Genomic DNA, 14,682 nt, shown 5'->3' with positions numbered 1-14,682 from the left:
TGGGACACCGTAAGGATGGGGACATGTCCCTGACCATCTTGGTTAATAGTCATTAATGGACCTAGCCTCAATATATAATGCAATTGACAAAGTTGTACAGAAATCCCAGTGCTATGAACAGGACTCATTGCTAACGTTTGCAACAGAAATTAAACCAATTCAAGAGAAGAACTATGTAGCTTTCCAAAGGATTCAGAAGTACTGTGCAGCCACAAACTATATGTACATGTGAAGGGCATTTAAGATGGTGGAGACAGGAATTAAAATGGTGAAGGAGGACTTGTAGGGAATAGGATATTTTCTCTATGTTCAATTAACTTTTCCCAGTTTGTGCATAAAAACAAACATTAAAACAATACCTCTGAATTATTTACAAAAGTCATAAGTGAGTGTAAAAAAAGAGTACATGCAGATAAAATGCAAAATCTACAGTAATTCTCCCCCTCCCTTTATTTTTTTTTATTTTTATTTTTTAAAGTGAGCACCATCTAGTTATTGGTGCTAAAGGAAGGACTGGAGGGAACACTGGTCCAATTCAGTAAAGGCAAACACTAAGCTCATTGAGGCACAAACTGTGTTGAACTCTATACCTGCACAGCACTTAGTACAACAGAGCCCCAATCATGATGAGGGTGCTACTACTTCAGGCTTTTCCAGTGCCAAGAAACCACTTACTAGAACAAATGTTTTTATCGGTATCAGTTGAAGATTATAGGCCATCTTTGTCCTCCTTCCCCATAACCCACCCTGGTCATGAGAGAGATCTGGAAATTTTATATTTAACAGGGACAAAGAGCCAATTCAGTCAATTGTGACAGACTTTGAAGAAGATTGCGTTTCAATGCCTCCTAGGGAGAATCTGCATTAGGAAACATTGCCCATTTTAGCAGCTACAGTGCAGCTGCACTTGTGCTATTTACAGTGAAAATGACAGTGTAAGCCAGGCTCTGATGTTCGTCACCACATCAGCTAACTCTGAACAGGAATAGATAACATTGTGCTAAATATGCCTGTGCATGGTCTAAATTAGCCCTTACACTGTCGGCAGCAATCGTATAGCTACACAGGCATGAAAACCAGGTACAAAATTTTGTATGTACTGAACCTATGTGACAATAGCAAACTACCTTAAATTATGCTTTAACAATTTTAGCACACAGTATTTAGTTTTGAAACTTAAGACCAGAAGGGGACATGGAACACTGTTTCTCCAACAGACACCTTAACACTAAAAGCTTACATTTCTTCATAAGGAAACAGGGAAGTCAAGATTTGGACTAAATTTAATCTACAAATAAAACCCCCAAGGAATAGGCTTTTCTAACTCCAGATTTACATGGAACAAATTTTACATGACCTTTGAGACAATAACTGTAAATCCAATCAAAACTGTAACAATGTTTCTAAATACACAAAAGTAACATAACAAATTTGATCTATTTTGTAACTTAAAAATTCCATATAAACATGGCAGCTAATGCAATCTCTCCCCCCTCATTTAAAAGTTTTCCTAAAATTAGTTTGACTGTAATTTGTGTGGTTAGCAATTAAGGACATTCTCGCTTTATCTCCTCTAGGACAGAAATCAAAGCTGTTCATATATTATCCTTGAAAAAGATCTGGGGAAAAAATGTTAGGTTTGATGACTGTTGAGCATACTAAATTTCACATAAATCCTGAACTGACCCTAAATACAGAGGGATCTGATCCTCCGAGGTTCCAAGTGCTCCCGATTCCTAATGGCATCAACACATCACAGGATGTACTTGGCACTACAGGATTAAACCCAGAAGGAGCACTATCTTTGAAAACTTTTTTAAAATAATTTTGGTCTAGAATATAGCTGATGCTTTCTTTAAAGTATTCAAGAGCCCCATTACAAGTTGGTGTGCTTAGGTTGCCATGGCCTCAGTCCTGCAAATATTTATGCACATGCTCAACTCTTTGCAGAATAGAGGCCTGTATATTATACGCCAGCAGCAAGTAAGACAGTAAACTGGACAGTGTTGTAATTAATATAACCTAAATAGAGCAAGTAAGTCTGAAAAAACTATAACTTTAAGAAATTACACTTTAAATACTCAAACAGAATTTAAGAGGAATACCAAACACTTTCCAAAGTGGTGTGGAAAAGCCAGAGTGCATTTCCTGTATTTTATTTTCATATACAGTAATATAATTTTCTACTTCAAAAAGGCCCAATGTCAGGTTGGAAAACAAAACATTTTTAAATTCCTTATCTGTGTTAAAACATTAAGGTCTTGTAAGAACCTTGTTGAATCAAAATTTAGATATTAAAAGAGATTTGTAAATATACAATTTGATTTTCCCTTTCATCAAATATGCTGTTTTCATTCTTGTTCAACCTGTCTGAAGTGCAAAGTAGAGTGGTCAGTTTCATTTATTTTTATTGCTAATTTCACTTCTGGGTCTCCCTGCATGACTAATAACATTGCATTAGCCAAACTGAAAGCCCTCTTCACTGTAATACTTTTAATACAGAAGTTGAGAGGCATTTTAAAAGGTTGGATTTTGTAAAACCTATATTTTGGGCCTAAACTACCTGAAAATAAACCTTTCAAGAAATTAATAGGTTGGGAGGAGGTGTCCTGTTCACTTGTACCCCAAGGCAAGTATGGTGGACAAAGAAAGAGTATCCCAAGTTACATGTAACTCTGAAGCAGATTCAAAGCAACATCAGTGACAGTCAGTAACCTGGGGCTGCAGCAGGTCACTACACTCTGTTCCTATTGGAAGAAATGCTGGTAGTTTTACAGTTATTGTGGTATAACACTCTAGCTATTGATTTCATAATTTATAGCGGGTCACTGAGTGGATAAAGCATCAGGTTCTTCATCAGGAACAGAGAATAAGCTAACACTGTCAGACAAGTAAAAAAACGTCATTGCTGCCATCCTGCTTCTTACCAGACATGAAAATCTGAACTCATCTTAGTTGCACTTCCTTGATCCGCTGGCTACATTGTCATTATTACTTTTATTACTGCATTCTGAGAATAAACTCAAACAGGAAGCAAACTTTATGACAAAACATAAAAGGGTGACTTTTCTTGCTTTATCTACTCAAGGAACCTTAAAAGTGCTCACACTTAGGAAGTGCTTTCTTCTTACAACATAATAAACTTAACCCACATATCTAAGAACATTTGCAAGTTATTATGAAATGAAACTGTTACATCTAAAAGCTTCAAAACAAGAAACAGTTTATAATTTTCTAGGTATGATTTATTGTCAAAAAGCACAACGAGTAGAGTAATGTCTGGTTTTGAGTATGAACTGCACACACATTTATTTCCTACAGAACTCTAATACAGTAACAAAAGTTAAAATCGGACAGCACCATGAACCAATTCATCACAAGCATATTTTAAAATATAACCAGAATTGTTTCAAAAGAGTGTTGACTTATATTTTAAGCAAACGTAAAAAAGAGAACGCAAGTTTTCACAATTGTGAGAGTACCTTACAATTTAAAGTTCAGAACAGGTAGCAGTATACTCACTTTAGCAATCTGCAGCAACACAATGCAATGTTTTATTGATTCTACCATACTCTAGGAGGAAGAAATAAAACATTTAGCATCTTTCTCTCACAAATGCTGTAAAATACAAATCATCAAAAACTATTGATCATTATTAACATTAACCAAAAGATTTTGGCTAAGGAGTCAAGAAGAGCCACTCATGGTTGGTAGAGCCACAATCTATTGTTCTCCTCTTCCTGTTTACAAAAGAGCATGCAAAGAAATGTCAATACAGCATGTTAAAAGAAACCATACAAGCAACATATAAACACCACCGGAGCAAGACGGAAGGGAAACCACTTTAAAACTTTCAAGAGAAACAATTTATGAATAAGCCTCTATGTAAATATCGTACCAATGCAGTTAAAAAACAAACCATCACCACCAAGATATCCCCTACTCCAAAGCCGTAATTTAGCTTAATCTTTTCTGTCTCCATAATTTAAGAGGGTGAGGGGAGGGAAAAGAGAAAGGAGGAGCAAGTTCTAGATAATGAGCAAATCATTCAAGTTCTGATATTTATACAGAAATTCTGAGAGACAGGAACAGGAGAGAGCAGACTGTACCAGAGAGGGAGTCAAAGGTGGAAAGGAAGGTAAAAGAAGTGGGTTTGAAGGACTGTGATAAGTTTTTTCACACAGAACAGGGTTGTTGTCTCTATTGAAGGAAGCAGCATGTTAAAATGGCAGGAAGGTAAGACAGGGGAGGAGATGATGAACGGAGCAAGGAGGTGGAGAACAGTAAAGGTTGGCAGTGGGGAGAGATGAGAGAGGGTGTGCAGTATTAAAGTTCGAACATCATCTTTACTTATAAGCCAGTGAATGGATCTGTGGAGGGGGGATTTTGCCATGATCTCAAAGGGGATATGGGGAGGGAGCAGAACACAATTTTAACCGCTGAACTTTGGGTATACTGAACACAGAAGAGTCAGCGAGACTCTGGAAGGGATGAACCAGCGATTCAACAGCAGGGATGGGGGGTAGGGGGATGGACAGATTTTAGAAACAAAAACAAGATTTGGTCAAAGCCTGGATATGATATGAGAAGTGGAAAGGGAGGAAATTAATGATAACCCCACAGCTTGACAATCAGAGAGGATGGGAATGTTGATAAGGAAACAAGCAGGAAGAGATACCCAGAGAAAGTGGGAAGAGGTTAGGAACAGACAGGTACATTTGAGTGTCAGAAGCGTCACAATGAGAGATCACTATGAATAGCTGAGTTTACCTGGGGTAAGTGCAAGAGGAAAATTGGAGAGATAGTAAGGACAGACCACAGAGAACAACAACAGAACAGGAAGAAGGAAGACAACTTAACAATGGTAAAGGGGAGGGATAGCTTAGCAGTTTGAGCATTGGCCTGCTAAACCCAAAGTTGTGAGTTCAATCCTTGAGGGGGCCACTTAGGAATCTGGGGCAAAAATCTGTCTGGGGATTGGTCCTGCTTTGAGCAGGGGGTTGGACTAGATGATCTCCTGAGGTCCCTTCCAAACCTGATATTCTATGATTCTATCTCTGAATGAAGTGTCAGCGAGGTTTGAGGAAAACCACAAAATGACCACATGAAAAAGCCCAAGAAAGAAGATCTGGAGAAGTGGGTTCTCAATGGCATGGAAGTTACACAGACACATCCTTACTGGCTCTTTTTAGGAAAAAGACAGAAACACTTGCTAACAAAAAAAACTGGTGCCAGTCAAACATTTTCTAATGGAATGTTCTTCCATTGGAAGCAGCAGAGAATCCTGTGGCACCTTATAGACTAACAGACGTTTTGGAGCATGAGCTTTCGTGGGTGAATACCCACTTCGTCAGATGCAGGTAGTGGAAATTTCCAGGGGCAGGTATATATATGCTAGCAAGCAAGCTAGAGATAACGAGCGTTGTCATATCAGGAGATGAGCCCTTTCTAGCAGTAGAGGGTGTAGAAACAAGGGAGGAAAACGGTTCTGTAATGGCAAGCCATTCACAGTCTTTGTTTAGTCAGACTGTATGGTGTCAAATTTGCAGATGAACTGAAGCTCAGAAGCAGTTTGCTCTTTGAAGTCTGGTCCTCAATTTTTCTGCTGCCGGATGGCCACCTTAAGCGTGCTTAAGTGGGGCCGGGAGGCTGAAGTTCTTGCTACAGGTTGCTTGTATGATTGCCTCCTGTATATCTGATTGGTCCATTATCCTTTTCCGTTAGGGACTGTCGGTTGGTCCGATGTACATAGCAGAGGGGCATGCTGGGCAACTATGATGGCGTTATATACTTTGGTGGACATGCAGGTGAATGCATCCAGTGATTGGTATGGCTTGATCTGTTAGGTCTTGTTGCATGGTGTCGCTGCGTGTAGAACGTAGGGCAGAGTTGACATTCGAGGTTTGTGTACATGGATTGTTCCTGAGATTAGATTACTATGTACGGTGTGCAGTTGCTGGTGAGAATATCGTTTCAGGTTGGCAGGTTGTATGTGGGCAATGATTGCCTGTCCACCCAAGACCTGTGAAAGTGTGTGGGGTTTATGTTTGGTTTTATGGGATCATTGTCCAGGTATGGAGTTTGGTGATCCTACAATAACCCAGCACAAGGAATAGGAAACCGATCACAAGCCAGACCTGTACCCAGAAGCTCCTACTGCATAGACAAACTGTCATTAAGTAGATAGGTAAAGGGTTAAATTTCTTTACTGAAAGGGGGAACAAAACCTGACCGAGAGGACCAATCAGACTGGATTTTTTAATCGGGGCGGAATTGGGACTCTGGGTCTTGTCTCCCGGGATGGAGTTGAAACAGCTTTCCTTCTAACTCCAATCCCCTTCTTTATAACTTTCTCTACCAAAGTAGTCTAAAGTGCAGACAAGGCATACGGCTTGTATATGCTTTGTGTGTATTATCATGTTGTGTTGATTTGCTGGACTGATTTATAATTGTTCTCTTTTAAATCAGACTTGTTTAATTCCTAGTATTTCTGTATAAGCCATAGTCCCTGAGTGATTCTTAATGCAGTGTTTAGTTTATTATGTATGTTCTTTCTTTTTGATATAAAGTTTTCTTTTTAAGACTCGCTTGAGGTCTTTTCTCTAGTTACGGCACAGGAAGAAGGGAGGGGGAATCTCTTTGGGTACGTCTACACTGCACGATTATTTCGATGCTTAACCGATATTACAAAACAGATCTAATAATGTTAGCAGTGTCCTCACAGTGGATCACGAAATCGATTGTGCTGTCCTCATGGTCCAAAGCTACCATCGATTTCTAGGACGGTTGACGTGTGGGTACTGTTCCTCAGCTCTATCCCATAGTTTCCCACTTCCGGGTTTGAGAGCACAGCTGCCGGGATGGGCAGAAAAGAATTGCCGCCGGTGGTGGCTGGGTACAGCCTCACCCCTCCCTTTGTGAAGAGCAGACAACCCTGCGCCTTTTTCCGGAGTGCATTGAGCAACGCCATTAGCACAGCAATCATGGACCTGAGATCACAAACAGTATCCTGACCGCTGTCACACTCGCGTACTCTCTGCCAGAGCATTCAGTACACTAAGGAGGAGGGGTGACATTTACAGTATCAAGATTATTTATTTTACTTCTCTATTCACGGTACGCCGCGTGGGGTGGTGGGGTGGTGAAGATCTCGAACCGGCGGCTGCCTTCCGTGACCACTGCAGGCTCCCAACCGGTGTCTTAACGGGTACAGATCCATTGGGTCAGCAAGAAGCAAATAGTTTTCAGAGACTGGTGGAGACTGGTAGCCTGTAGGTCCTCATTACCCCTCCCTCCGATGAGCATCCGTTTTGAGTCTCTGGCTCCCGTTACGGTGTCGACGCACTGCTGTGTAATCCTGGAGTTTAGTTTTTCAAACGCTTTGGCATTGTCCTTTCTTTACGGAGCTTGATAAAACAGATTGCTCTCTCGATCAGATCTAGATTCTCCCGTAAGGTCATGCAGGAGTACTTTTGCATTTGAACTTGCATCGCCACCGTTGGTCTGATCAGAGCTGGGACACGTGAAAGCAGGAAAGTTCATTCTAAGTCTCGGGGCTTTTCTGGTTACCTGGCCAGCCTCCGCATCGATTGGAGTGCAGACCGAGCGGTTAGTGGTGCTACTGTGGGTACCTCTTAGAGGCATAATGTCGATTTCGGTCGCACACGAACCCTATCCGAGTTCTCACTTTCGATTAAGCGCTATCCTCTGTCTGGAGGAGTTCCGAAGATCGTTTTTAAGGAGCCTTTAACTCGATATAATGAACGACGATCGTGTAACGGTACAGCGTTAAAATCGTGTTATATCGGCCATTTAAACCGATTTAAAGGTCGCAGTTAGACCTGGCTTTGTGTTAGCTGACTAGGTCTGAATGCATAGCCCAGGGGGAGGTAAATTATCCTCGCTGGTTTGTATTCAAGAAGCATAATAGGGCATCACTCTGGCTAACCCAGGGAAAGGGAGGGAAGCTGGGGGATGAGATAGGGAGACCCAGGGGCTCTGGGTCTTGGGGGGTTTTTCCAGGGAAAGTCTGGGGGGACCAGAGCGAGGCAGGCGCTGTATTCCTGTCTGGTGGCAGCGAAATAAGATCCAAGCTGGTAGAAAGCTTGGGGGAGTCCATAGTAAGCACCCAGATTTTGGACGCTAAGGTCCAGATTTGAGACACACGCTTACCACACAAACCCAAGAAAGAAACCAACAAGACTCCACTGGCCATCACATACAGCTCCCAGCTAAAACCCCTCCAACGCATCATCATCCTCCCTGATTGAACTAACCTCGTTATCTCTAGCTTGCTCATGCTCCAAAACGTCTGTTAGTCTATAAGGTGCCACAGGATTCTCTGCTGCTTTTACAGATCCAGACTAACACGGCTACCTCTCTGATACTTCCATTGGAAAACATTGTTCTTTCAGTTCAACCTTTTTTTAATGGACCGTTTCAACTTTCAGTTTCAAAGTGGTATTTTCTTTTTCGTTTTACTATAAAAATAGTAATGTCAAAATCTGAAATGAAACTTTTTAAATGTACTGAAACAAAAATTTTCAAAATGTTTGTTTTCAGGAAACGTTTAAGATTTTTTCTTCCATTCTGAAATGGAATGTAAGGTTTCAAAACTGTGAAACTCCCCATGAAACAAAAAATCTGGTTCCTCCACAGCTGTAAAGCAGCGAATTCCTTTTTTGCAGTCATACTTTTTAGAACTTCAAAGATTTAAACAGGATGGAATACAATATTTTTCACTGTAAAGTCTACATATAATAGATGCAAAAGTTAACAACAACTTACATTAGTTGTTTCTTTGAGATTTTCAATTTTCTGTGAAAACAAAATAAATATTTTTAATAAACGTAGCTAAAACAAGAATTATAGCCCCAAGTTGCACCCTTATTACATATTGGATTAGAACACAACAAGTTTTAAATACCCAAAGGATTAAACAAAACAGGTTAGCTTCTGTATGTGTAGACGTATGAAAAAGTGTGTATGATTTGTAATGGACAACACAAAGTCAAATTAAGACTAAAACCAGCAACATGATCAGGTGAGAGCTATCCAAGCACTATACATCCACCATCTACAGTAATTCCTCAGTCTTAATGTTCAGCTAACAAGACATTGACTGCAATACGTGATACTGAAAATTTTAACCTGAAAGGGCCTTGTTATGTAGCCTACGGCTATAGGGATTGGCTCCAGGTAAAGCACAGGTATAAGGTAAGATATAGGTATAAATTACAGCTATAATGCAAGAAAGCTTGTAAGACAATAGCTTAAAGCAGTGATATTCAGACCTCAGGACTCAAATTAGCAATCACATTACAGTAACTCCTCACTTAAAGCTGTAGTTATGTTCCTGAAAAATGCGACTTTAAGTGAAACGATGTTAAGCGAATCCAATTTCCCCCTACGAATTAATGTAAAAGGGGGGGGGCAGGGAGGGTTAAATTCCAGGAAAAAAATTTTCATCAGACAAAAGACTATTATATGTATGGATACACAGTATAAGTTTTAAACAATTTAATATTGTACACAGCAATAATGATTGTGAAGCTTAGTTGAGGTGGTGGAGTCAGAGGGTGGAATATTTCTTAGGGCAGTCGGGGGAGGAACAGCTGAACTGTCCGGCAATTAATAGCCTGATGGGCAGCTGCTGCACAGGGAACTTAGGGGGACCGCGGGTCCACCCTGGCTCCAAGCCCCCACCAGCCAGCTGAAAAAGGCTGCTCTTTCTGCAAGCGGTGAACAAAGCAGGCAGCTGCCAAACAACATGACAAGGGAGCATTGTGCAACTTTAAAGGAGCATGTTCCCTAACTGATCAGCAATGTAACAATGAAACAACGGGACAATTTTAGTAAATGTAACAATGAATCAAACTCCTGTGGCTCTTCTGAATACAGTAACTCCTCACTTATAGTACTATATATTCATTAGGGCTGTCAATTAATCGCACTTAACTCAAGTGATTAACACAAAATAAAATTAACTCTATTAAAAAATAGTCACAATTAATAGTTTTAATCTCAGAAGAATACCAATTTAAATTTATTATAAATATTTTTGTATGCTTTTCTACATTTTCAAATACTGACTTCAATTACAACACAGAATACAAAGTGTACTGTGCTTATATTTTTCATTACAAATACTGTACTGTAAAAAAAATAGTATTTTTCAATTCACCTCATACAAGTACTATAGTGCAATCTCTATCGTGAAAGTGCAACTTACAAATGTAATTTTTTTTTAATTTTCTTTTTATATAACTACACTCAAAAACAAAACAATGTAAAGCTTTAGAGCCTATAAATCCACCCAGTCCTACTTCCTGTTCTGCCAATCATTAAGACAAACAAGTTTGTTTACATTTATGGGAGATAATGTTGCCCTCTTCTTATTTACAATGTCACCTGAAAGTGAGAGCAGGCGTTTGTATGACACTGTAGTAGCTGACATAGCGAGCTAATTTTGTCAGATATGCTAAACATTCGTATGCCCCTTCATGCTTCGACTTTCATTTTTTACTGTGCAAATATTTTGTAATAAAAATATTTTATCAACTACAATTGGTTAATAACTAAATCACACAGTGTTTTAATACCACATGCTGCAAAGAGCAGCAGGAGAACATTAAAGAGTCATTTGCAGCCCGCAAGACTCCAATTTTTCCCTTAGCAGCATCCAGAGGGTCGGCCTGGGCGCCCCCTGAAGTCACACCTTCATGGAACCCAATATAGGGCCCTCCCAACCCACCACCCCCTCAGTTCCTTCCTGCCGGCTACTCCGACAGAGGGGTAGGAGGGTGGGTATTGGAACAGACAAACACCACATCTGAAAGAACAACAGTTAGGAGAAGATTAGTAACCATTTTTTCTTTGAGTGCTTGTTCATGTCAATTACAATCAGGGGACTCATAAGCCCAAGTTCAGGAGGAGCGAGCAGAGTCGTACACTGATTGGAGCACCGCTCTTCCAAAGGCCACATTGTCTCTGGCATGCTGAGTAACTGAATAGTGCATGGTGAAAGTGTACATGGAGGACCACATTGCTGCTCTGCAAATTTCCTGGGTGGGAACCTGCGCCAGGAATGCCACCGAAGAGGCTTGAGCCCTGGTGGAGTGCACAGTGATCGAAGGAGTGGGCACCTTTGCCAAGTTGTAGCACTCCTGAATTCATGATGCGATCCATGATGAGATACGTTGAGAGGAGACAGGAAGATCTTTCAGTCTGTCCGCCACTGCCACGAATAACTGGATGGACCTTCGGAACAGTTTTGTTCTCGTGATGTAGAAGGCTAGCACTCTGCAGACACCCAATGAGTGAAGCCTTTGTTCCCTGGCACTAGAGTGCGACTTAGGGTAGAATACAGGGAGGAAGATGTTCTGGCTGATGTGAAATTCGGAGACAGCCTTCGGAAGAAAAGCCAGGTGAGGCCTGAGCTGAACCTTGTCGTTACAGAATACACGTGTAAGGGAGCTCTGATGTTAGGTCCTGAGCTCAGACACCCTCCTAGCCAAGGATATCACTACCAGAAACACCACCTTGTAAGAGAGAGAGAGAGAGAGCAGGGAGCATGTCGCCAAGGGCTCAAAACGCAGCCTGTAAGCCTGGATAGGACTGAATTGAGGTCTCAAGCCGAGACAGGCTGTCAGACCTGCAGGTATAGCCTGTTGAGACCTTTAAGGAAACAGCTAACCAACAGGTTGCCAAAGACCAAGTGTCCCTCTGCGCCTGGATGGAAGGCAGAGATGTCATCAATAAGGGTGCTCTTGGCTGCCATCGACAGTTCCTGTTGCTTCAGGTAGAGGAGATAGTCCAGTATTAGTGGCACCAAGGCGAGTACTGGAGACGAATGGTGCTGCGCCGATCAAACTGAAAATCTCTTCCGTTTGGCAAAGTAGGTAGTTTTCATAGAGGGTTTCCTGCTGCCAAGGAGCACTTGTTTAACTTGATCAGAGCAAGAAAGCTCCACTGGGTTCAGCCATGGAGCTTCCACACTGTGAAGTGGAGCAACTCAAGGGTCAGATGCTGGAGACAATCATGATCCTCCGTTATTAAATCCAGGAAGAGCAGCAAGGTAACTGGGGCTTCCACAGACATTTCCAGGAGTTATGTGTACCAGTGCTAGCAGAGAAAGACAGGACCTTTCAGTATCACCAAAGCTCGCTCCCTCCGAAGCTTGAGGAGCACCTTGTGAATGAGACACACAAGTGGGAACGCGTATAGGAGATGGCCTCCCCATGGGAGGAGGAACATGTCCACAATGGAGCCCAGGCTGTGACTCAGGAAGGAGCAGAACTGCTGACACTTCCTGTTGCGTCACGTAGCAAACAGATCCATCTGGGGAAAGCCCCACTGATGGAAGATTGAGTTTATTACATCAGGGCAAAGGGACCACTCGTGGCTGTGAAATGACCTGCCAAGACGGTCCACCAATTCGTTCTGTACTCCAGGGAGGTATGATGCTTGTAGGTGTATTGAGTGCTCTACACAGAAATCCCACAGCACAAGGGCTTCCTGGCATGGGAGAGGAGCATTCATCCGTTTGTTGATATAAAACATTGCCATGGTGTTGTCTATCATGACTGATAATTAACTCCCTGCTAGGTGGGCTCTGAAAGTCTGGCATGCCAGGCGCACCACATGCAGTTCTCCCAAATGTGCCCCCCAGCCCAAGTCTGACTTGTCTGTCACTAACGAGAGGGATGGCTGAGGGCTGGTGAAGGGGACCCCTGCACATACTACCCGTGGGTTGAGCCACCACAGGAGGGAGTCGAGTACTGGGCAAGTCAGGGTTACAATCCTGTCCAAACTGTCCTGGACTGGCCAATACACTGACGCTAGCCACAACTGAAGTGGTCGAAGTCTGAGTCTGGCCTGCTTTATTACGTAGGTACAAGCTGCCATGTGTCCCAGAGCTTCAGGCAATTCCTTGCTGTAGTGGTGGGGAACTGCCTGAGATCTGGATGTTGTCCAGGGACTGAAACCTTGCTTCCTGGAAGTGTGCCCTGGCTTCTGGCGAGTCCAGTATTGCCCCTATAAACTCTATCCTCTGAACAGGGAAAAGTGTTGATTTCCCCTCATTTAGAAGGATACCCAGTTCATTGAATGTCATTCTTATGAAGCCGACCTGTGCCTCCACTTGAGACCTGGAGCGGCCCTTGATCAGCCAGTCATTGAGGTATGAGAACACCCATACCTGCCACTTGCGCAGGAACATGGCCACAACTGCCATGCACTTGGTGAACACTTAAGGCACTGCTGATGGGCCAAAAGGGCGGTCTGCGAATTAATAGTGGTTGTTCACTACAAACCTGAGGTATTTTCTGTGGGGCTGAATCACTGCTATGTGAGAGTACTCATCCCTCAAGTGGAGGGCAGCATACCAGTCTCCTGGATCCAATAAGAGGATAATGAAGGCCAAAGAGACCATGCAGAACTTGAGCTTCTTCACGAACTTGTTGAGTTCTCACAGGTCGAGGATGGGCCTGAGCCCACCCTTGCCTTTCAGTATTAGGAAATACCAGGAGGTGGTTTGGGCTGGAAGATGGCTAGCCCCAGCCCGAAGACAGGTGTGGTCTTTTCCTGCCGCTCCTATTCCCTCTCTGAGGAGCGTCCTGCCAGTTCTGCAGCTGGTAGAACCGTGAGGGAGGCTGCAGCGAGAAGTGCCTGCACTGGGTGGTGGGAGGGTGAAGGGCCAAGAACTTGAGAGTGGACCTTGAGTTCTTTAGGCTCAGCTCCCAGCGATAAAGCTACCACTCTTCATTCGGGGTTGGTTTTTATTTATTTATTTTTATTATCGTTGGGAGACCTGTCCCCTGGCAATAAAGCGTGTCTACACTGCCCATGTCACAGGTCTGCCGCGGCCACACTTAACATGAGCAGTGTAGACATATCCTAAGTCTGAAACTCTAAAGAGAAAAAGATAGACCCTAGGGTAAGAGACAAAAAAACTTCTCAAGACTTGTTTGTTTTTAAGAGATTACCTATTTTTACCAGACAACATGATATTGTAGCTTCAATTGTTTCGTAACCCAAAAGAATGGTAATTTTTAATTTCTTCAGACCATTCCTATTTGCCATAAATCCATACCAGAAAGTCGATTACAAAAAAAAATCTTCACATCTCTAACAGCAGTAAAATCGCAATTCACCAACTGAAGGAAAAGGCTTTGGGAGCAGATACTACAATAGCTGAAACTAAAATGAAGAGGCAACTGCCATTTCAGGGTTCACTTATAGTAGCTATTTGTTAGAACTGGTACATTACTGGTTAACCTGAAGACAGACAAAATTAGTCAATTATTTTCAGACTCTCCCTTAAATTAACAATTAGGAGGATATTTAAATTAAGGTTGTCAAGTGATTAAAAAACTTAAATTGCGATTAATCACGTGATTAAAAAAGTAACTGCAATTAATTGTGATTAATCACACTGCTGGACAATAGAGTACTATTTATTTAAACATTACTGGATGTTTTCTACATTTTGAAATAAGACAGTTACTCACCTTTGTAACTGTTGTTCTTCGAGATGTGTTGCTCATATCCATTCCAGTTAGGTGTGCGCGCGCCGCGTGCACGTTCATTGGAGAAACTTTTACCCTAGCAACACTCAGTGGGCCGGCAGGTCGCCCCCTGGAGTGGCGCCACTATGGTGCCTGATATATACCCCTGCCGACC

The 14,682-nt window shown here is 42.2% G+C and overlaps 1 protein-coding gene across 8 annotated transcripts in view; it reads right to left on the bottom strand.

The window, feature by feature from the left end:
• Window positions 1-14,682, bottom strand: part of OSBPL9 (oxysterol binding protein like 9) — a 143,972-nt gene that overhangs the window by 30,082 nt on the left and 99,208 nt on the right. For 6 of the 8 annotated variants that reach the window (XM_075067607.1, XM_075067602.1, XM_075067604.1 and 3 more), the window contains 2 exons: window positions 8,788-8,817; window positions 3,523-3,573 (listed from right to left, as the gene is read on the bottom strand). In XM_075067607.1, coding sequence (XP_074923708.1) covers window positions 3,523-3,573; window positions 8,788-8,817 — 81 coding nt within the window. The remainder of the gene's footprint in view (window positions 1-3,522; window positions 3,574-8,787; window positions 8,818-14,682) is intronic. The other 2 variants (XM_075067609.1, XM_075067608.1) reach the window with 1 other exon arrangement.

The sequence above is a fragment of the Chelonoidis abingdonii genome, chromosome 7 (genome assembly GCF_003597395.2).
Source record: "Chelonoidis abingdonii isolate Lonesome George chromosome 7, CheloAbing_2.0, whole genome shotgun sequence".
In the NCBI taxonomy this organism is placed as follows: domain Eukaryota; kingdom Metazoa; phylum Chordata; order Testudines; family Testudinidae; genus Chelonoidis; species Chelonoidis abingdonii.
Note: the sequence above shows the minus strand (reverse complement) of the source record. Positions and strands in the feature narration are given on the sequence as shown.